At 43.8% G+C, this 23,515-nt stretch overlaps 1 protein-coding gene across 4 annotated transcripts in view; it reads left to right on the forward strand.

The window, feature by feature from the left end:
* Positions 1-23,515, forward strand: part of nbeaa (neurobeachin a) — an 825,376-nt gene that overhangs the window by 716,222 nt on the left and 85,639 nt on the right. For all 4 annotated transcript variants that reach the window (XM_080197464.1, XM_080197465.1, XM_080197462.1 and 1 more), the window contains one exon: positions 9,743-9,862. In XM_080197464.1, the coding sequence (XP_080053590.1) occupies positions 9,743-9,862 (120 nt within the window). The remainder of the gene's footprint in view (positions 1-9,742; positions 9,863-23,515) is intronic.

The raw sequence follows: 23,515 nt of genomic DNA on the forward strand, positions 1-23,515 counted from the left end.
TTCAGAGGCATTTTATCTCTGATACGTACAAGAAAATGTCCCATACTTACACTGTTCAGCCAAACTCTCATGGAATTGCTTATAGTGAGTTGGGACTTCCAAAAGAGCAGAGATGTTATGCTAAGAGAACATTGGGGTGAATTTTACATCCCGCCCACCATGGGAACCTGAGCATGCTGGACCATGGAAAGGTCCGTTGACCTCAGGTGGGATTTTCTGGTTTCGGGGCCAGCGTGGCTGGAAAATCCCACCCGCTGACTTACCAACATTGGAATGCAGTCCTTGCATTTGCAAGCTTTTTAAGAACGAGGGGCAGGCTTTGACTGTACCGAGATAAAGTCTGATCTTAGCAGATTTTTAAAATTCGTTTGTGGGTTGTGGCCGTCACTGGCAACACCAGGATTTATTGCCCATCCCTACTTGCCTTTGAAAAGTTGGTGGTGAGCCAAAGCCTTGAAACTCCACAGTTCGTGTGGTTCAAGAAGGCAATTCACTACCACCTTCTCAAAATAATTCTGAAAGGCAATTTTGAAGAAATTACTGTAGTCTGCAAACATTGCAAGTTTCAGTGTTGATTGTTTCACTTCTTTATGTTCCTATGTTAAAATACTTAAGTATAAATCATCTGCCATGTAAAATTAAAGAATGGAAAATGACAGGCTGTGGCTGTGCAATTTTCCAGTGTGCACTTGCGGAAATACCGATGCAGAAAACTTAGCTTACAGTTAATGAGTTTGCCAATTTGTACAGTTTTTAATTCCAACTTACAATGGTGACTAGCTTTCAAAAAGGCAGAATTTTGTAAGATCTGGAGAGAAAACCGACCAGTTTGTCTGGAGAAAAACATTCCCGTTTCTCGCCAGAAGCAACACTTTGCCATTTTCTGGTAAGGTTTCGCCCAATGAATCGGAAAATGTAATGCTTTTATAACAACAGTGGAATCATTGGATGCGATGCATAATATATTATCAAGGCCATTGAGTTACAGCAATTAAGTCCGTCAATCCTATTTTAATTATTTTCCTTCTGCTTAATTTTCATGTTCCTGTACCTATGTACTCAAATTATCATTAACCGCAAGATGTGAGGAAACATGTACTATGTTTTGAGCTTGCGTCCAGCAAAAGAAAACTGAGGGGTAGTGACACAAAGTATGGGAAAGTGAGGAGGCAGGAAGCCGGAGGTAAGCATGCAGTTGTGTGAAGGACAGTAGGCAGTAACAACCTGGCCCCCTGGCACTGCCTACCAAGCATCAGTACAGTGCCAAAGGGCTGAGGCCTACTGGGGGAAGAGCCTGATTAGGCGGGGCACACTGGGTGCGATTGGTGTGGGTGGGGTATCCTGCTGCCACTCTGCATTAGGGATTGCAGGTAGCAGGAGGGAAGGGGCTGATTGGGACTGGGCATCGGGGTGAGACTGCTGAGGACATGGTGTCAGGGAGATCAGGTTTGGCAGGGTGGGAGAGTGGAGCGAAATTAGGAGATGTCCAGGAGGCCAGAAATTGGAGAGGGTGGAGTTGCACAGCCAGCGATGCCGGGGTCGCGGGGCTGGCCAGCGATTGGAAGGCCAGCAATGTGGGGCTACTGCGCATGCGCCAATCTCTGCTTTGACAGATCAAAGCATGCGCAGTGGCCTGCTCAGCGTTGTGCTGCTGACCTTGCAAGTGGGAATATGCTTCGCCCACAGGTTTTCAGTGTGAATCTCCCTGAGGCTCTCTGCAGTGCACAGAGTGTGGGAGATTCATTTTGAAACTCCTGTGAAAAATCCAGCAGGATTTCCTCCAGTTTTTACATGAAATTGGCACTTAGAATTTTTTTGGGAGAATCCTGACCTGTTTCTCTCCCACATTTGCTCTTGCTGAGATGACTAGTGAGCTAATCAGTAACAAATGTGAGAGAGAACCATTCTCTGATTGGAGCCGCAGCTTTCCTCACTCTGAGGCCTGGAGATATGCTGTGATGGCAGTGGTGAGTATCCTTGAGAGGAAGGGAGGTTTTCAGGGTGGGGTGGAAGAGTCAAAGTGGCAGCTGGGCAAGGGGAAGGTCACTGCTGGATGGGGGCAATGCTGCTGCCCAGCCAGGGACAAGAGGCTGCCGCAATGTGGGGAAAGTGGCTGCTGGGCATGGGGCAAGTGGCTGCCAGGGCATGGAGCAAGTGGCTGCCAGGACGTGGGGAAAGTGGATGTAGAGGCGGAATAAAGGGAGCATCTATGGAGCAGATGGAAGAAACTGACCGCTGGTGGTGGGGAATGAAATTTGGATAAGGTGGAGATGGAGAGACACTGGCTGCTGGTTGGGGGCAATGAAACTGGGAGCTGGTGGGGTTGGGAGAGACTGGCTGATCTGATGTTGGTGAGCAGACACAAGGCTGGTGCCTCCCTTCCAAGAAGGCCTAAAGATCCTGACAGTGAACCGACAGGTAACTTTCTCTTGTGGTTCAGAAGTAGACATCTTTGAGAAGGGAAAGTTTGGGAACATTCAGGGTTTCTACAAAACAATTAAAATATAATTAGTTAAAAAGCTCCAGGGCATAGTGCTGTGCGCTCTTTAAGTAGAAATCTCCAGCCTCACTCCAAAGGCAATTTTATTTTTGATTCTTATAGCCCTCTATTCTTTAACCTTCCATTTGGTTTGCGGATGTCCAAGAACAAAGAAAACAAAGAACAAAGAAAATTACAGCACAGGCACAGGCCCTACGGCCCTCCAAGCCTGCACCAACCACGCTGCCCGACTGAACTAAAACCTCCTACCCTTCCGGGGACCGTATCTCTCTATTCCCATCCTATTCATGTATTTGTCCAGACACCCCTTAAAACTCACCATTGTATCTGCTTCCACTGTCTCCCCCAGCAGCGAGTTCCAGGCACCTACCCATAGAAGAAAAAAAATTGGTCACCCCCAGTTTGACCTCTTTGTGACTCTAGATCCAAAGCAATGTGGTCCACTTTTAACCGCCCTCTGAAATGATGTAGCAAGCCACTGGGTTGTATTCAAGAAGGCAGCTCCTTACCACCTTCTTAAGAGAAATTCAGAATAGATAGTAAATGTTAGTTTTTTCAGCAATGCCCATGTAGCATGAATGATTTTCCTTCTCCACCCAGAAGAATTCTCAAGCTGTCCCCTCTTGGGTTCCTACCTTCATCACATTTGTTGCCTTGCTTTTGAATTTTGCATACTGTAAGCATCCTTTCACCTCAAAATAGTTGTTCTTTCAATGTGCATTGGTATTCAAAATTAGAACAGCAGGAACAGAAGTTAGCTCTAGAGCAGCATTGATGAGGGAGCCAACAATAGTGCTGATTCTTATCTGCAAGCCTAAATACATGATCTGTGATCTGAAATGCTGGCTATCTATGTTAAACATAGTTGTAATGTATGCCATTTTCTCCCATTTGTTTCAGATCTTTCCTATCTCCTCTTCAGTTGTAAATTGTTGCTGATTTATGATTGTGAGATTTGAGCCATTAGCTACAAGATTTATTACTTATATACAAAAGAAACATAAGAAATATAATCTGATTGACAAAGCAGGTGCTAACAGCAGCATTATTTAATATATTCCAGCAGTAAGTTGCAGGTGTTTGAAGAACAGAGGTAGTTTTATAATAGACCACAAATAGCATGCAAGTAGTTTGCTAAGTTGTATATTTTAATAAGAAATGCAATGTTCATAAACAAAAGTACTTCTGAAAACACTCCTACGTCTCCTGTTTTGCAATTTTATTCCCATAAATGCCCATAAGCCCCTAACAGTAAATGATATGGAACTGAAACTACAACCATTTAACTAAGTAAAATGAAAAATATTCTTGATGAAAATATTATTGTGGTTTTCTGGCAACAATGGAAGGAACTTTCTGGTTCTTGCCAGAAAATTTGAAGCAAAGTCAAAAATTGGATTCTCGCCAGTGGGAAATCAATTTGGATTTTTCCCCTTACCTTTTCTATGGTGGGCTGATGACATGTCGGATTTCCTCCTTGCCCATATCGGGAACTGCACTTATCATGCATTACTACATTGTGAATGCTCGTTAAAAACTGAACCAACCGGAGCCATGTTTCGCCCTCCTAATTATGTACCATGCCAACAGGAAATTAGACCAGTCCGCCCTCACTTCACTCATGACTTTGAGGTGAGAGCAACATTCAAATCCTTCCCTGCACAGCACTGTTCTGGTTTCTCAGTGCGATGCCACACTGGTGGGAATGTAGAGTTGGTCTGCTGTTGGTGGGTGTCTCAGAGAGAGCAGCACTCTTTGTGTTCTGTTGTTCTCAGGGAGAGCTGCAGTCTCAAACAGAGACCTGGGGTTGTATTCTCCCAATAAAATTCTGAATCTCGAATTCACATAAAAACTGGAGTAAATCCCACTGGTCTTTACAGCGGGATTTTCAGAATGAATCTTCCACGTTCTGTGCACTGTAGAATGCACTAGCATGATTGATGTGAAAAATACTAAGAGCATAAAGCTGAGCAGGCCACTGCGCACGCACTAATCTGTCAGTGTGGAGATCAGCGTATGCGCAAAAGTCCTGCACTGCCAGCCTCCCAATCACTGGCCTAACTGATGGCTGGCCTGCCCCCACAGCCCCAGCCCTGATCCCTCCAACCACAATGGCCAGTCCTGATCACTGGCCTCCCTCCCTCTGTCACTAATCCCTCTGCAATGTGGCAGCGGGACTCCCAACCCCCACCAGTCGCCCCCATTAGGCCCTGCTCCATTAAGCCCCACCCTCTTGACACTGCCCAGTGCCTGGTGAGGTAGGCCTAGCTGCCCCCTGGTCATTGCCACTTTGCCCCTTTGTCAGTGCCTGAGAGTCCAGGCTGGCATTGCCGGACTGGCAATGCACAGGGGGCACCTCCCTTACCCCGGACTCTCAGGCCACCAGCAGAGGAATCGTTGTAAGCCCCACTGGAGTGAACACTCCTGGCGGGATGGGAGAGGCTAATAGACCAGGAAATTTCAGTCCCAAGCCTGCTAATAGGATTCAAAATGGATTTAAATGAGAATTTGAATAATTTATACAGCTCAGCGCTGGAATTCTGGCACTTGGAGACACTTGGAGGCTGTGGCGCCCAGCCAGTAGCTGCTAAATGGCCTTTGCTTGATCTTCCTGGCCTGTTGCACTGCAAAAGTAGCGCAGCGGGCTGGGAGAATCACCCACCCTGCATTGCAAATGGGATGAGGTGAGGAGAGTAAGAGGGCGAAGGATGACAGAGGCCATGAAAAATGGGGAATGGTGGGGTGGAAATGTAGAGGAGGATGGCAAACATGTGAGGAACAATGGTCTATGGTAGGTTTGGGAAATGGGGGGTGCTGCACAATGGCAGGCAGAGAGAAGACCAAGGGTGGAGAAGTTGGAGTGCAACATGGAATCCTACAGTGCAAACACAGAAGTAACTGGATGGGAAAGGAGTGTATGAATGGGAAGGGGATGCTTGCAACTCCAGAATAGGAGGGGGGATTGTGTTAGTGCGGCACAAGAGGGATGGGTTTCATGGAGGGGAGTAGAAGGAAGACTGTGTTGTGACCATACGTGAAGGAATGCGAGAGCTCAGTGAAAGACTGTCATTGTCCCTGGTCTGGGGCCAAGAGGTTGGAGTGAGAGATTTGACATTCCACCATTCCACAAATAGAAAATCAGCTTTTCAGGTCCACTGACTGTTTAGGAGTAATTATGAAGTTAGCACACTGACTTATTCGACAAGTTGTAACATATTCAAGTGTATGGCTAAGTTGATAGCATTGAAGTGGAAGTTCTTGTAAATTCATAGTTTTCCCATTGATAATGGTTGGGGTTCTTCAACAGCATTGTTGTCAATGGAGATGCGTAGAATCATTGACAACCATTTCTTTACTTATGCAATTTTTGCACAAGTGCAGACCTCTGAAGTTGCTGTCAGTTTCATTACTATGTTCAATTCAGCTCAAGATTTTGAAATTTGCATCTTCAGTTTAGATTGGGTGATAGGATAACGGAATGCGCCTTTCTACCTTAACCGAGAAAATCTACTCCAGCGTTCATTGCCGTTCTGAACTGTTCTCAGGTTAAAATATTGAGTCAAAAACATGTTGAATGTTTCTCTTGGTTCACCTTCTCATTTGTTTTATTGATATGTGTTTTGTTGTCATTCAGGATTGGATGTCTTATCAGTCCATAGAGGTTATTCTTTGATAGTTTTTATTGGTTTAGATTTGTTCATCCTCTATCTCTTCAGTTATAGTTTACTTCAATTTTACTTTAGACAAATTAGTAAAATGCAATTGTAAAAGTGTGAAGGCACAATGATTGCAAAGTAAATACACTGCAAATGCAATGCCTTTATTGTAAACCTCCCTTGGCATTACTAATGGTGAGGTAGAGAGGGCATTAGATACCTCTTAAATAGGTATCTATCGCCAAATGTTACAGGGAAAAGCTTTTGGACTAATATATTGCCATATATTTTGATGTAGACAAATGTAAGAAAATACTTAATAGCAGTTGCCAGCACATAAAAAACCATTATATCTGTGTTGCCTCTTTACTTGGGCAATCAAAAATGAAATTCCATTGTTCTGTTATTTTAAAAAGGTAAAGTTTTATTCATTAGTCACAAGTAGCTTACATTAACACTGCAATGAAGTTACTGTGAAAACCCCACTAGTTGCCGCACTGTTTGGGTATACTGAGGGAGAATTTAACATGACCAATTCACCTAGCTTGCATATCTTTTGGACTGTGGGAGGGAACCAGAGCACCCGGACGAAATTCATGCAGACATGGGGAGAACGTGCAGACTTCGTACCGATTGTGTTCCAACGTCTGGAATTGAACTTGGATCCTTGGTGAGGCAGCAGTGCTAACCACTGTTCCCTCTTTGCATATAATTATCTGCATATAATCATGTATGCTCTTCCCTTCCAAGTAAATGGAATAAGAAGCAATAAATGTTTATCAGTATAAATAGAAAAGGAAAAAGTCTGTGATTCCCAAAAAGTTTTAAGTCAATATGACAATGTGAGGCTGTCACCAAGTAAGCTAATGAAATAAGATTCCATCTCATGTCTATTTGAACATAAGAACATAAGAAATAGGAGCAGGAGTAGGCCATCTAGCCCTTTGAGCCTGCCCCGCCATTCAGTAAGGTCATGGCTGATCTGTCGTGGCTCAGTTCCACATTCCCGCCCTCCCCCCATAACCCTTAATCCCCTCGCTTATCAAAAACCCGTCAACCCGCGTCTTAAAAATATTGAGCGAGGCAGCCTCCACCACTTCAACGGGCAGAGAATTCCAGAGATTCACCACCCTTTGAGTGAAGAAGTTCCTCCTCAACTCCGTTCTAAACCACCCCCCCTTTATCTTGAGGCTGTGCCCCCTAGTCCTACTGTCCTTTCTGAGCGGGAAGAGTCTCTCCATCTCCATCCTATCCATCCCATTCATCATCTTATATGTCTCAATGAGATCTCCCCTCATTCTTCTAAACTCCAACGAGTACAAGCCTCATTTATTCAGCCTCTCCTCATAGCTCAACCTCCTCAACTCCGGTATCAGCCTAGTAAACCTCCTCTGCACTCCCTCCAAGGCCAAAATATCCTTGCGTAAGTGCGGCGACCAAAACTGCACACAGTACTCCAGCTGTGGCCTCACCAATGCCGTATACAGCTGCAGCAAGACCTCCCTACTTTTATATTCAATCCCCCTCGCTATGAAGGCCAGCATCCCATTCGCCTTCCTGACCACCTGCTGCACCTGCAGGCTGGGTTTTTGCAACTCATGCACAAGGACCCCAAGGTCCCTCTGCACCGTCGCCTGCTGTAGTTTTTCGCCACGTAAGTAATAGTCCTTCCTACCATTATTCCTACCAAAGTGGACCACCTCGCACTTGCCAACATTAAATTCCATTTGCCAGTTCCTAGCCCTTTCACCCAGCCTATCTAGATCCTTCTGCAGACTCTCCACACCCTCCGCACAATTTGCCGTTCCACCAATCTTGGTGTCATCAGTGAATTTCAACACCATACACTCGGTTCCCTCCTCCAGATCATCTATATGAGTGGTAAATAGCTGAGGCCCCAGCACCGACCCCTGGGGCACTCCACTAGTCACCAACCGCCAATCCGAATAGCACCCATTGACCCCCACTCTCTGCCTCCTATTTGACAACCAATCCTCTATCCACGCTAACACCCTACCCCCAACTTCATGCCCCCTTACCTTCTGCAATAACCTCTTGTGAGGTACCTTGTCAAACGCCTTCTGAAAATCCAGAAAGACCACATCCACCGGCTCTCCTCTATCCACCGCCCTAGACACATCCTCATAGAACTCCAGTAAATTTGTCAGACACAACTTCCCCTTAACGAAACCGTGCTGCGTCTGCTCTATCAAGCAATTCCCCTCAAGATGCCTTGCTATTTCCTCCTTGATGACGGATTCTAACATTTTACCTACAACAGATGTTAAACTAACCGGCCTATAATTCCCTACCTTTTGTCTGCCACCCTTCTTAAACAACAGCGTGACATTAGCCGTTTTCCAATCTTCCGGCACTTCCCCGGAATCCAGTGACGTTTGGAAAATAACCACCAAGGCATCCACGATCACCTCCGCCATTTCTTTCAGATCCCTCGGATGCATTCCATCCGGTCCTGGGGACTTGTCCACAATCAGCCCCTCCAGTCTGTCGAGCATGAATCAAAGGAAGTTCTAAGATAAAAACAGAAAGTACCGGCAATTGTCAGCAGGTCTAGCAGCATCTGTGGAAAGGGGAACAGTTGATTTTTCAGACCAGTGAGCCTACCTTATCAGAATTGGGGTACTTAGAAATGTGAGTTTTAAGTAAGGTAGGGAAAGCAGAATGTGGACGGTGGAGTGATGGATTGGGGGAGGGGTGAAATGAAAGTGAGGGCCTGTAATAGGGTGGGAAGTAATAGAGATTAAATGGCAAAAGGGTTGATGGTGCAAGGCAAAAGCCGATGGCAATGGCATAAATCAAGAAACAAAAGATGTGACTAGAGGAAGTATAAAAGGCAAAAGCAGAATCTTTACCTACAGCTAGCACTTATGGCGTTGAGTTTTTGATTTGAAATTATTGAACTCAGTGTTGAGTTCAGAAGGCCTGGACAAAACAGAGGTGCTATCCTTCAAGTTTAAATTCAGCTTTAATTGAAATGATATATGAGACCAGTGTCAGACCGAGAGTGGGGTAGAGAATTAAAATGACAGGTGAACGGAAGCTTGGGATCACACTTGCACACCGAACAGAGTTGTTCCACAAAGCAGCTACCTAATCTGTGTTTGTTCTTCCAGTGCAGAAGTGACAACATCAAGAGCAATGAAAACAGTCTCTTTTGTTCTCGTAAAACATATTCTAATTTTTATTACGTCACTGGCAAAGCTCTGATTAGAATTATGTGTGCGTGAGTCTTATTTAATTATCTTTAGGAATGAAAGAGCTTTTATTCCTATCTATTTGACAATGAAATACATGCATTTGTTCCTCACTCTGAACCTCCCCAAATTACATCATTAAAATTGTTTGAAATTGAAAGCTTATATGATAATGTTGTAAATATATATATACGTGCAAAAGTAATTGAAGTTAAGGTTTTAGGGTTTCCTTTTTTATTGTTCAGATCAGATGGGACATTTCTTCCTGCCTTAGAAGTGTCATTTATTAATCAGACTTCATTTAGCTACTATGTAATGGCTAATTCCAAAACTTCTGTTAAATAAATTCAACTGTTTGATTTTATTTTCAGGAGCCGTTTACCACATTTTTCCTTAATGCAAATGAAGGAAAATTTGATTATCCAGAGCGAACATTCTCCTCCATAGCAAAATCATGGCGGAACTGTCAGAGAGATACTTCAGATGTAAAAGTAAGTACTGCAGCTGACTGTATTCAAGCCCATGGAGGCTGTTATGCCACACATACCTGTTCATATTTGGATAATTCAGGAATTAACAGATGAGTTTACTAGTGCCACAACACTACTTTCTGCTCATCATTGCTTATGCATGCATTGATAGATATGCATGTCCATTACATTTTAATGTGGGCACAGTAAGAAGCCTCACAACACCAGGTTAAAGTCCAACAGGTTTACTTGGAATCATGAGCTTTTGAAGTGCTGTTCCTTCATCAGGTGAGTGTGGGGTAAGAGTCAACATTGCTATCATCTCAATATAAACATTAGAAATGGAGTATAAGAATGGACTACCAGGGAACATTTTAAATTTAGATCCATATCATGCTACAGTTAAGTAGCAATGTTCCGTTATAGCTTCAGACCACCTCACATCAGTGATTTCACACCTCTTTCTAATGCTGCTTTTATATTCCTCTTTATTAATTTGTATTCAAGGAAACCAGCTTTTGGTATTTTGACTGCTTTATCTGGTTTGCTTACCACAGCAACAGACTCAGAGACCTAAATAAATTGGCCTGCTGCTAAGGTAGCGAAAGAGAATTTAAGTCATCCTGTGGGAATCAGCTTACAGAAATTAGCCTTCCTGAATACAAATAAAAATAAGGTCTCTATAACACAGTTTGACTATTTAAAGCAACTTTACATCTGAATTACAGTGCACAGTTTTGCTTGATGTGATGGTTTGAATTGACACTCACTATCGGTAATAACTGTCCCATTATATCGAAGAAATATATTGAATAGCTTTTTCGAAGTGAAGTTTTAGCTTTTAAACTCTGCCGCCTTGGATTATACCTCACACTGTTTTAACTGTTTATCAAGGATGTGATGATTTTCAGAGTTCAGCATGAAATATGAAGGAGGATTTTGTGTCCCAATGTTGGGGTCAAATGGAGGTCAGGGCTCCGCACTGTGTGGGGAGCAATCATCCCACGACAGTGATTTCCCTGAATTGGCCAATGAATAGCCAGAAGGTAAGCTCACCATCTCATTAAGTGTAGTGGGCAGGCTGTTGAAGTTTAAGGATTAATACGAAAGAGCTGCAGCCTTCATTTCAGGTAAGAGAGAAAGAGAAAGAAAGAAGTGGGTGTCTTCTTCTTGACGTACTGTCTTGCAACTTTTAAAACTTTTAGATTAAAAAATGACCAAAACAGCCACTGCCACCATCAATGATGGGAATCCCCTCCACAGGGCAACTTGTGGCCACAGATGTGATCAGGCGGACAGGATTCTGAGCAGAAAACTTTAATATTGCAACATAAGTATCAGAGCAATGGCTTACCAGACATTTCTTCATCCAGTCCTGGAACATGCGTGGAATCCTTATGTGGTGAGAGATATAAATAAGACTGACGTGATCCAAAGATGGGTTGCACGTTTCTGTATCAATTTATGTGAGAACTATATCAGTGTCACGTGGGGAAGCATTGATGTAGTAATAATTTCACTGGACGAATATTTCAGAAGTTCAGACGAATGCTCAGGGAACACATGTTCAAATCCCAGCAAGGTAACTGTTGGAATTTAAAGTCAATTAATAAAATTCAACTATTAAATTGAAATTAAATTAAATTTTAGAAGCTAGTCTATTGTTGACCATGAAAGCATAAGAACATAAGAAATAGGAGCAGGAGTAGGCCATCTAGCCCTTCGAGCCTGCCCCGCCATTCAATAAGATCATGGCTGATCTGTCGTGGCTCAGTTCCACATTCCCGCCCTCTCCCCATAACCCTTAATCCCCTCTCTTATCAAAAACCCATCAACCCACGTCTTAAAAATATTTAGCGAGGTAGCCTCCACCACTTCAACGGGCAGAGAATTCCAGAGATTCACCACCCTTTGAGTGAAGAAGTTCCTCCTCAACTCCATTCTAAACCGCCCCCCCTTTATCTTGAGGCTGTGCCCCCTAGTCCTACTGTCCTTTCTGAGCGGGAAGAGTCTCTCCACCTCTATCCTATCCATCCCATTCATCATCTTATACGTCTCAATGAGATCTCCCCTCATTCTTCTAAACTCTAACGAGTACAAGCCTCGTTTATTCAGCCTCTCCTCATAGCTCAACCCCCTCAACCCCCTCAACTCCGGCATCAGCCTAGTAAACCTCCTCTGCACTCCCTCCAAGGCCAAAATATCCTTGCGTAAGTACGGCGCCCAAAACTGCACACAGTACTCCAGCTGTGGCCTCACCAATGCCCTATACAGCTGCAGCAAGACCTCCCTACTTTTATATTCAATCCCCCTCGCTATGAAGGCCAGCATCCCATTCGCCTTCCTGACCACCTGCTGCACCTGCAGGCTGGGTTTTTGCGACTCATGCACAAGGACCCCAAGGTCCCTCTGCACCGTCGCCTGCTGCAGTTTTTCGCCACGTAAGTAATAATCCTTCCGACCATTATTCCTACCAAAGTGGACCACCTCGTACTTGCCAACATTAAATTCCATTTGCCATTTCCTGGCCCATTTGCCCAGCCTATCTAGATCCTTCTGTAGACTCTCCATACCCTCCGCACAATTTGCCGTTCCACCAATCTTGGTGTCATCAGCAAATTTCGACACCCTACACTCGGTTCCCTCCTCCAGATCATCTATATAAATGGTAAATAGCTGAGGCCCCAGCACCGACCCCTGGGGCACTCCACTAGTCACCATCCGCCAATCCAAATAGCACCCATTGACCCCCACTCTCTGCCTCCTATTTGACAACCAATCCTCTATCCACGCTAACACCCTACCCCCAACTCCATGTCCCCTGACCTTCTGCAATAACCTCTTGTGAGGTACCTTGTCAAACGCCTTCTGAAAATCAAGAATGACCACATCCACCGGCTCTCCTCTATCCACCGCCCTAGACACATCCTCATAGAACTCCAGTAAATTTGTCAGACACGACTTCCCTTTAACGAAACCGTGCTGCGTCTGCTCTATCAAGCAATTCCTCTCAAGATGCCTTGCTCTTTCCTCCTTGATGACGGATTCTAATATTTTACCTACAACAGACGTTAAACTAACCGGCCTATAATTCCCCGCCTTTTGCCTGGCACCCTTAAACAACGGCGTAACATTAGCCGTTTTCCAATCTTCCAGCACTTCCCCGGAATCCAGCGACGTCTGGAAAATAACCACCAAGGCATCCACTATCACCTCCGCCATTTCTTTCAGAACCCTCGGATGCATTCCATCCGGTCCTGGCGACTTGTCCACAATCAGCCCCTCCAGTCTGTCGAGCACCGCCTCTCTCGTAACAGTAATGTCATTAAGACCCTCCAGTCTTACCACCTTTCCATCTCTAACACCTGGCAAATTATTCACGTCCTCCTCCGTGAAGACAGAAACAAAAAAGTTATTCAGGACCTCAGCCATATCCCCATCCCCTACCACTAAGTCCCCCTTCTCATCCTCTAAGGGACCAACGTTCACCCTAGCCAGCCTCTTCCTTTTTATATATTTATAAAAACTCTTGCTATCCTTTTTTATATTAAGCGCTAGCCCAGCTTCGTAGTTTCTCCTACCCTTCTTTATCAACTTCTTTGTCAATCTTTGTTGACATTTAAACCTCTCCCAATCCTCTTCTCGCCCACTACTCTTAGCTACTCTAAACGCCTCCACTTCTAATTTAACACTTTCCTTCACCTCCTTCGTTATCCACGGCTTATTACCTCTCCTCCTACTGTCCTTTTTGACCATCGGAATAAATTTCCGCTGAGCACCAAGAAAGATCTCCTTAAAGATTCTCCACTGCTCCTCAGCAGACCTACCTTCCAACGCGCTCCCCCAGTCCACATTCGCCAATTCTTCTCTCATCCTACCGTACTCCCCTCTGTTCAAACAAAGGACGCGCGTCCGGGAACCCACTTTCTCCTCCTCCATCTGCACCAGAAACTCCACCAGACAATGATCACTCTCCCCAAGAGGATCCTTCACCGCAAGGTCCCTAATTCTACCCGCCTCATTACATAACACCAGATCCAAGATAGCTCACTCCCTCGTCGGCTCCAACACACACTGTTCCAGGAAACTATCCCGGCAGCATTCCAAGAACTCCTCCTCGAGCCCACCGCGTCCAACATGGGTCGACCAATCTATATGTAGATTGAAATCCTCCATAACTACGGCTGTCCCATTCCTGCACGCCGCACTTATTTGCGCGTTAACAGCCCGCCCCACCTCCAGATCATTATTCGGGGGCCTATAGACAACACCCACCAGCGTCTTCCTCCCTTTGCTGTTCCTAATCTCTACCCACAACGATTCCACGTTCTGCTCCTTGGCTCCAATATCATCCCTTGCTACCACCCTGATGCTATCCTTAATCAGCAGAGCTACGCCCCCCCCTTTTTCCTCCCGCCTATCCTTCCTAAACACTTGATACCCCTTGACATTCAGCTCCCAGTCCCTGTCACCTTGCAGCCACGTCTCTGTAATGGCCACCAGATCATATCCATTTGTGCTGATCTGCGCCACCAGCTCATCCACTTTATTCCGAATGCTTCATGCATTCAGATAAAGTGTCTTCATCCCAGCCTTCACCTGGACCCTATTTGCCATAACGCCACCAAGCATACTCACGCCCCCTACTCCCTCTATTATTGGGACATCCTCGGCCTCTTCCCTTACCTGTACCGTCTCCTCAACTTTAGACCCCGTAATGTCACCTACCCTCGCACCCTCCCCCCCCAATTAGTTCAAAGCCCTGTCTACAGTCCTCTTTACTCTATTCGCCAGCACTCTGGTCCCAGCACGGTTCAGACCAACCCCATCCCGCCCGAACAGGTCCCACCTACCCCAATACTGTTGCCAATGCCCCATAAATGCAAACCCATTCCTCCCACACCAATCCCTGAGCCACCCATTCACTTCCTTAATCCTATCAACCCTACGCCCGCCTGCACTTGGTTCAGGCAGTAGCCCAGAGATAACCACCTTGTCGGTTCTACTCTTTAATTCCATTCCCAGCTTTTCATACTCCCTCCCCAGATCCTCAGTTCGCATTTTGCCTATGTCGTCGGCACCCACATGTACCACAACGACCGGATTCGCACCCTCCCACTCCAGGTTCCTCTGCAGCCCAGATGCGACATCCCGGACCTGAGCACCAGGCAGACAACACACCCTTCTGTGCACTTTGTCATTGTGACAAAGGATAGTGTCAATACCCTTCACCCCACTATCCCCAATCACTACTACGTTCCTTTTCACCTTCTCCTTGCCTATGTCCTGCTGCATCACTGTACCGTGTGCAGTTTGCTCACCGACCTCACCTCCCTCGTCCTCGTCCAGACTGGAAGCAAGAACCTCAAACCTGTTATGCAGATTGAGAGGCTGAGGCCTCCGCTCCCCGCCCCCCTTCCTCTCCCCGCCCCCCTTCCTCTCCCCACCCCCCTTCCTCTCCCCACCCCCCTTCCTCTCCCCACCCCCCTTCCTCCTCTCAGCAGCCCCCTCTTGTTCCTGACCCTTAGAGTTAGCCAGTCTAGGGGGGGGTGGATGTCACTTGCACCCCATTGACAATGTCACTGTCCCTCCCCTTGATGAGCCTCAGCGTCTGTACCTCAGAGGCCAGCTCATCTACCTTGAGCTGGAGCTCCTCCAGCAACCTGCACTTACTGCAGACATGGTCACTGGGAAGGACCCTGGGGTCCACCAGCTCCCACATCATACAGAAACAACACATCACATGCCCCTCCATTATTCACTGTAGTAGTTTTGAAAATTTCCACACGCACTTACCTGGCCCTTTTTCTCTCAAGCCCTTTTGATCCTAAGCCCTGGTAGCTCACTCTGCTTCCCTCTCACTCCGCTGCCCGCTGACTACACCAGGCCTCTTTTTAAACCTGGCGCTGATTTAAAGCTTGCTGGTCCACAACTCCCTTCTAACCACTCCCTCAGAATTCTTAAAGAGGTAAATACAAAAAGCCCACAAAAATGCTTTTAAATGATTTAAACAGTTCTACAAGGAACAAAGTGCTTTAAACTTATTTAAACAGGTTTTTAACAGGTAAATTCTTATCTCTCTCTCTGCTCCTTCACTCCTCTGCTCCAGCAAACAATGGAAGGCTTCACCGTGTGACCACCTGATAATTAAAACATTGTTGATCATTGTAAAAAGCCACGTGATTCACTAATGTCCTTTAGGTAGGGAAATGTGCCATTCTTAGCTGTGACTCCAGACCCATTGCAATGACTCTTAACTGCCATTTGAAATGGCATAGCAAGCCATTCAGTTGTATCAAACTACTACAAAACCTAAAAGGAATAATGAAATTGGATACAACACCTAGCAGTGAACTAGACAGCGGAAGTGAAAACAGTGATCCCAGACCTGTCAACCCTGCAAAGTCATCCTTTCTAACACCTAGGGGTTTGTGCCAAAATTGGGAGAATTGTCCCACACATTAGTCAAGTTATGATACTCATGGAATCATAATTACAAACAACATCCGAGACACTACCATCAACAACCCTAGATATGTCCTGTCCCACCAGGCGGCACAGTGTTACATAGTAGGGAGGCAGTTGCCCTGGAAGTCCTCAAAATTGACTCTGGATCCCATGAAGTCTTATGGCATCAGGTCAAGCAATGGTAAGGAAACTTCCTGCTGATTATCATCTGTTGTCCTGCTACTGTCCCTCTCAGGTTATGAATGAATACTCCTGCATCATTTGGAAGAAGCACTGAGGGTGGCAAGGTCACAAAATCTATGCTGGGTGGAGGAGTTCCATGTGCATCATGAAGACTGGCTCAGTAGCTGGCCAAGTCCTAAAGGACTCTAAACTGAGACTTTGACAGGTGGTGAGAGAACCAATAAAACAGGAAAACCTAGTTGATCTAATCCTCGCCAATCTACCTGTCACAGGTGCATCTGTCCATGACGGTACTGATCGGAGTGACCATCACACAGTCCTTGTGGAGATGAAATCCGATCTTCACATTGGGGATACATTCCATTATATTGTATGGCACTACTGCCATGCTAAATGGCATAGATTTCAAACAGATCTAGCAAATTAAAACTGGGAATATAAGGATCGCTGTAGGCCATCAGTAGAATCGTATACAACCATAATCTGTAACCTCATGATCTGGCATATCCTTCACTCATTCACTCAGCATCAAACCAGGGATCAAGTCTGACTCAATGAAGAGTGCAGTTGAGTGTGTCAGGAGCAACACCAGGCATATCTAAAAATGAGGTGCCAATCTGGTGAAGCTACAACACAGGACACTTGGTACGCCAAACAGCAAAAGCAACATATGATACAGCTAAGCAATCCCATGATCGACAGATCAGATCTAAACTCAGCAGCCTGACTACATCCAGTCATGAATGGTGCTGGACAATTAAACAATTAACTGAAGGAGGAGTCACCACAAATATCCCCATCATCGATGGTGGAAGAGCCCAGTTACAAGACAAGGTTGAAATATCTGCAACCATGTTCAGCCTGGAGTGCCAACAGGATGATTGATCCCGGCCTCTTTCTGAGGTGCCCAACATTATAGATGCCAGCCTTCAGCCACTTCAATTCACTTCACGTGATATCAAGAAAATGCTGAAGCCCCTGGAGACTGCAAAGGCAAAGAGCTCTGACAACCTTCCAGCAGTAGTACTGAAGACTTGTGCTCCAGAATTAGTCACATGCCAGTACATCTACAACACTAGCAATGTGAAAAATTGCCCAAGTAAGTCCTGTTCATAAAAAGCAAGACAAATCTAATTTGGTCAATTACCACACCCCCTATGCAGTCTACTCTCAGGCTTCAGCGAGTGATTGAAAGTGTAATTGACAGTGCTATCGAATGGCACTTACTGAGCCATAACCTGCTTACTAACATAGTTTGGGTTCTGCCAAGGCCGCTCACTTCCTGACCTCATTAAAGCCTTGGCCCAAAGGGCTGTATGTTGAACTCACGAAGTGAAGTGAAGGTGATTGCTCTTGAGATCAAGGCAGCATTTGAGTGAGTGTGGCATCAAGTAGCCCTAGCAAAACTGGAGACAATGGGAATCAGGGGGAAACTTGCCACTGGTTGGAGTCACATCTAGCACAAAGGAAGATAGATGGTTGTGATTGTTGAAGGGCAATGATCTCAGTCCCAGGATACTGCTGTGGGAATTCCTTAGGATAGTGTCCAACCCCCAACTATCTGTTTGACCACTAACCTTCTCTCAATCATAAGGCTAAAAGTGGGGATGTTCACAGATGAGTATGCTATGTTCAGTACTACTCACGATTCCTGAGATACTGAAGCAGTCCTTGTCCATGTGCAGCAAGAGCTGGACAATATTCATACTCAGGCTGATGAGTTCCCTTCCTTACAGTAATGTGGATATTCCCACTGCAACAGTTCAAAACGATAGCAAATCATCATCTTTTCCATGGTAACTAAGCTTGGACAATAAAAGTTGACCTAGCCTGCATTGCCCAAATCTCATGAACAAATAAAATAAAACCCTCAATCAAAAATTTGGAATGGGAATCATGACAACAAAGGAGGGAGAAAAGTAGACTGACCATTTTATGTAAAATATGGAACGGATTATTGGGAATTGACAGAACCAAATACCGACTGTCCTTGGGTAATGACAAAAAACAATGTAGCCATCCACACAAACTGCAAAGATTATGCGGGCAATTTGCCTAGCCTGCTGTGCTGCTATTTTAGCGCAGCAGGCCAGGAGACGCTAGCAGAGGCCATTTTGTGAGCATTAGCAGGCCTGATTGGGGGGAGGGGCCTCTGAGAGGTGATCAGTGGGGGTGGGGGATCCCGCTGCCACTCTGCATTCGGTGGTGACGTTGGGGGTTCAGGACTGCGGTGGGGGGGCAGAGGGTTGAGGCTGGCCCCAGCAAGTTCGGGGGTTCAGCGATCGGGCCATGAGGGAGTCATACAGCTGACTATGTGGTGGTCACAGGGCCGGCGATCGAGCTGTCCAGCAATCAGGATGCCAGCAGACAGGGGCCACTGTTCTTGTGCCAGTCTCGGCACTGACCATTCAGTGCATACGCAGTAGCCTGCTCAGTTCTGCCAGGCTCCACAGAGGGAATAGGCTCCAATTTTCAGTAGGATTTATGCTAGTGCTCTCTGCACTGTACAGAGTGTGGGAGATTCATTTTGAAACTCCCACTCAAAAAAACCAGTGTGATTTACTAAAGGTTTTACACAAATTCGACATTTAGAATTTTTTTGGGACAGTTGCCCCTTCGTTTGTTGCCAAGGCAATCTTTCTTCCCAAATTTCTTCCCAGTGGAGCAACTGGCAAAGGAAATAGTCATTGCCGCATCACTTGAAATTTCAAGACCCATCATTAGACTATTTCCATTTGTAAGTATTTTATTATCAGGACTACATATCAGTAGGTCATGTCTGGTTTAACTAGTGCTAACCATATCAACATTGGTGGAATACAGATGTTAATCTGAAATGCTGACACAACCAAAGGAGGAGCAGGCAAGCATTGAGGGCCTTGAAGGCTGCTTGGAGCATTGCGCTATGGTCCACCACAAGGAGGCTGTCTCCAGACAGCTGGCCTAGTTCCTAATGTCAGTGAAGGCCCAGAGATCAACTGGAAAATTATAGTTGACTTCTGTAAATGGCTGATTGAGGCCAATTAATTTCTCTTAACTTAGCTGGATACCCGCCCTTAAGATTCCACATCCAGGAAAATAACCCAGGGTTGGGATGTGCCAGCATACTGGCCAGCAGCATACATTTTTGCAACCGCTTGCGTCTGTATGCACCCTGATATTAGGGCAGAAATTCTGTTCATGAATATATTTGAATGAAGTACGTTTGCTGTATTCTCTTTCTTTGTTGCCTCCAAATTGTTGGCTAAGATATGTGTCTGAACAAAGTTAATTAACATGGTTGTCATTAATAACATGGATTACAAGCAAGCGAAGTACAGTACTATAATGGTTCTGCTGGTGTTGACTTAATGTTTGTCTCACTACAATAAAACACAGCAGGAATGGCATTCGTCCTCAATGTGTCATATTGTTGTGGTTCAATACAATGCTGGTTGCATTTGCCCAGGGCAGTTAATTAACCATTAATGACAAGTATTATTTTAAATGCAGTTTGTTCCTTTCAGCCACTTTTTCTTACCAACGCAACTTGGACCCAGTGATGTTATATTTCAATGAAACTCATTTAAAATAATGTCATTTCTGTCTGTCTGTCTGTCTGTTCTCTGTGCATTTTTTTGTGTGGGGGGAGAGAGTAGAAGTAACTTGACATGCAAAAATGCATTAAAGTGTATACACATTGTATGATTATGTATGTTGAATTTACAGGTAACTTGGGCATCTGATCAAAAGAAATGTTTGATATATGATCTTCCAGACCCCAAAATTGGTCAAGAATCTATGTTTTACAATCTTTCTTTATTAATCCTGGCCTCCTCCTGTGGTAATGAGAGCAAGCTGGGAAAAGAGTGGCTGTTAGTAAGATGACCTTTCAGGAAACAAGTCACCCGGAAAAGACCTTAGCTAGTCCAGTTGGCTTCACACTGATTTTTTAAAATGTAGTGACAAGCAAAGGAATCACTGTCCAGACTTCTTTTCTTTATTTAATAAAAACTGTTCAAAGTAACCACTGTGTGTTCTCAAAAGGCTTTGCAGGCCTCACAAGTTTGACAAAATGCCATTAAACCAGGGTAAATTAATACAGTTAATGGGCAGGGTTTCTGAATGATTAGTCAGCCCATTTCCAGAATTAATGGACGCTAAGGGGTAAAGAACCAGAAAAGATGGTATTTTTAAAAGCAAGCAGTGAATTACATTAGAAAAGTGGAAACGTATGTTTTGGATTTCATTTCACCGTGCAGCCATAATAGCACAATGTTGCAATAACAATGGAATGTAAACTTTACATAGGATGTGGTTTAAAAAAGTACAATTTTGATAAATTCAGTAGTAACAACCATCAGCTAAAGAAAGTCCTTAAAGTGTGGCTAAAGAGCCTTACGTGTCACTATCCAATAAACTGCATAATACGGTTTACTTACATTTTATTTACCTCCTCCACCCCAGCCCCCATCCAAATTTAGAATCCGGGACAGTCTGGAGACTGAGCAGCCTTGTGTTATTAAAATTTCATTGTGATATTACATAGAGCTGTGTGCAGAATATGTGCCGTAGTTGGAGTTTTGTCTTATTTCTTAGATGTATTTTAATTAAAGCAACATCAAAGAATATTACTAAGAAAGGTTTACATTGCCTCCATTAATTTAAACAAACTGTGCTTTAATGCTATGTATTGTAATACTGGAAAGTGGAGCATTTTTAGGAAGCCTAGAGGAAAATATATAACCATAAGAATGTCTTTGTAGATCACATCCCTGACACAATACAGGGCTGAAGTATCAAATTTAATTGGTTACTTTAGCGACTGTAGTGATTTTTTTGCATTATTATACCTCTGTGACCCTAGAAAAACCTATGTAGAGTTAGATTTCAAGCAGAGTGTCATCCGTTTTGATCATGTTACGCGTTGTAGTGCCTTAATGCTTGTAACGATGTAATCTGGTAAATTTAATCTGTTGCTAGGATTTGAGAAATTGGAGCTTCACGTTGCTTGTTTTTAAAAGAGCTGCCTCATGTTAGTGTATAGTGTAACAAGAGGTTTTCAAATTGTTTAATTCAAATAAGAATGACACAATTTCAGCAGTAAGAATTGTACTTAACCTTTGAACACTGAGGAAGTGCATAACCACTAAAGTCAAACAAGTGAAAGCACTGACAGGTGAGAGAGAGCAAATAAATAATGTGTAAATAATTTATGATGTGATTAGTTAAATAGCTTCCAATGGATGGCAGTGTGACTACAGAATAGCTCACAAAAAAAATCCCATTATTGGCTTTACCACTTATTCACTTGAGTATCAAAGCAGCTTTTACGATCCTGATACCAATGTTATGACTTTCAGTCAGAAAACAAAAATAATTTCAAATTATTGTGTTGAGTAGAAGTGAAATTCTGAGCAGAAATTTTTAAAATTCTATGACATCATTAACAAAAAGAAATTCAGAAAAGCTTATTACTGTTAATGGAGTGTTTGAAGATATATGCACCAAGATTTCAATATTGGAACCCAAGGCATTAATCTTCAACATTTCTTTTGTGTCTATAATCGGATAATTAAATAATTCTTGAGTTGTAAAATAGGTAAAACACAATGACTGAGATTTTGTGATCAGTGGCAAAGTAAGGGCACTTACTATTGACCTCAAAGAATGCTGGCCACAAAGATCTAAGAATCTCGGAGGTGTAATTTTCCCCCTTTCCCAACGGTACATTAAAGCTGGAGCCAAGTCAAGGGAACATCTTGGCATGTGGCAGCAGCAATGTGAGCAGGCAGTAGAGCAGCCATTTACACGAAAGTATTTGCATGCAGCAAACCAGGAAGTTAAAAACACTTATGACCCTTCACTTCTAATTTAGATTTTCAGATAGTGAAATAAATAATTACAATTGTACTGAGGTAGAAGCTATAATAGAGGTAAACTTCCAAAAATGGAAAAAAAAATTACGTGAAATTGTTTTTACATAATTGTACCATGACGGAGAAATTTAACATTCCATAAATGTAAACTTAGCTTTTTAGGACCAGCAAGGGTTTCATAGTAACTTTGAATTTAGCATCATGTTTAAATGTTCCATTCAACTAGGTGTAACTTTTTCAGGGTTTTTACAAGACTTAATAGCATAAGAGTGGGCTTAATTGATTTTTCCTACTGATTGCAGTCTGGGAGTTCCTCAGTAGTAGTGCACCCTCTAGAGAAGTATAGAATCACTGACAGCAACTTCTGAATTTACATGTTGTTCAGACTCTAGAACTTCTGGCCATTTCAGTGAAGCAGTGATTTCACTGCAAACAATGACAGTTTCATTGTTATTACTAGAGCAAAATATGGACTATTTGTTTGATTTCCACGCTGATTAATTATAGATGTTGGCCTTGTCAGGTAACATAATTTTATCATCAAGCATCATTGTAAAAATACATCATCTTAATCTTACATCTGTTTTTTGCACTCTTGGGTCCCTTTGCATCATTTCCCAACTAACCAAGTAGATGACTAATCATTTGCTGGCCTTTACTAACCTGTTCCTTTAATAGCTGCCAGGAGTATGTAAGGATGGAAGGAATATTCAAAACTTTTAACCTTTTCCTCCACCCCCTCTAAGAAATTGTCTTAGCTTCACCTGCCAGTCTGGGCAATGTGATGGACGTCAAACACCCTAATAAGATATTTTTGTTATCCTTCCAATGTCAGTGACGTTGTTGAAATTATATCTAATAGAATTCAAGATGAACAAAAATCAATAGTAGCTCACTTTATGCCAATCTAATCTTAAGCTTTCCTGAACATTTAAATTGTCATTTTTTCAGAATACAATAATGAAAACTTCTGTTTAAATTCTCGGTATTTTGGAGTTCTACAACGTTAAAGAAATTTATTGTATGTTTTTTAATGTACTAGACATGGAAGTTTAAATCCTGAAATAATTCTTGTAATAAACATTTCTCGACTAATTACTTAAGACTATTGATAATATTCTCTGCCTCATGAGACTGTTGTTGCAAAATTAAAGATTCAAACTTC

Source organism: Carcharhinus amblyrhynchos, chromosome 10 (assembly GCF_965287045.1).
Source record: "Carcharhinus amblyrhynchos chromosome 10, sCarAmb.v2.hapA, whole genome shotgun sequence".
Lineage (NCBI taxonomy): Eukaryota > Metazoa > Chordata > Chondrichthyes > Carcharhiniformes > Carcharhinidae > Carcharhinus > Carcharhinus amblyrhynchos.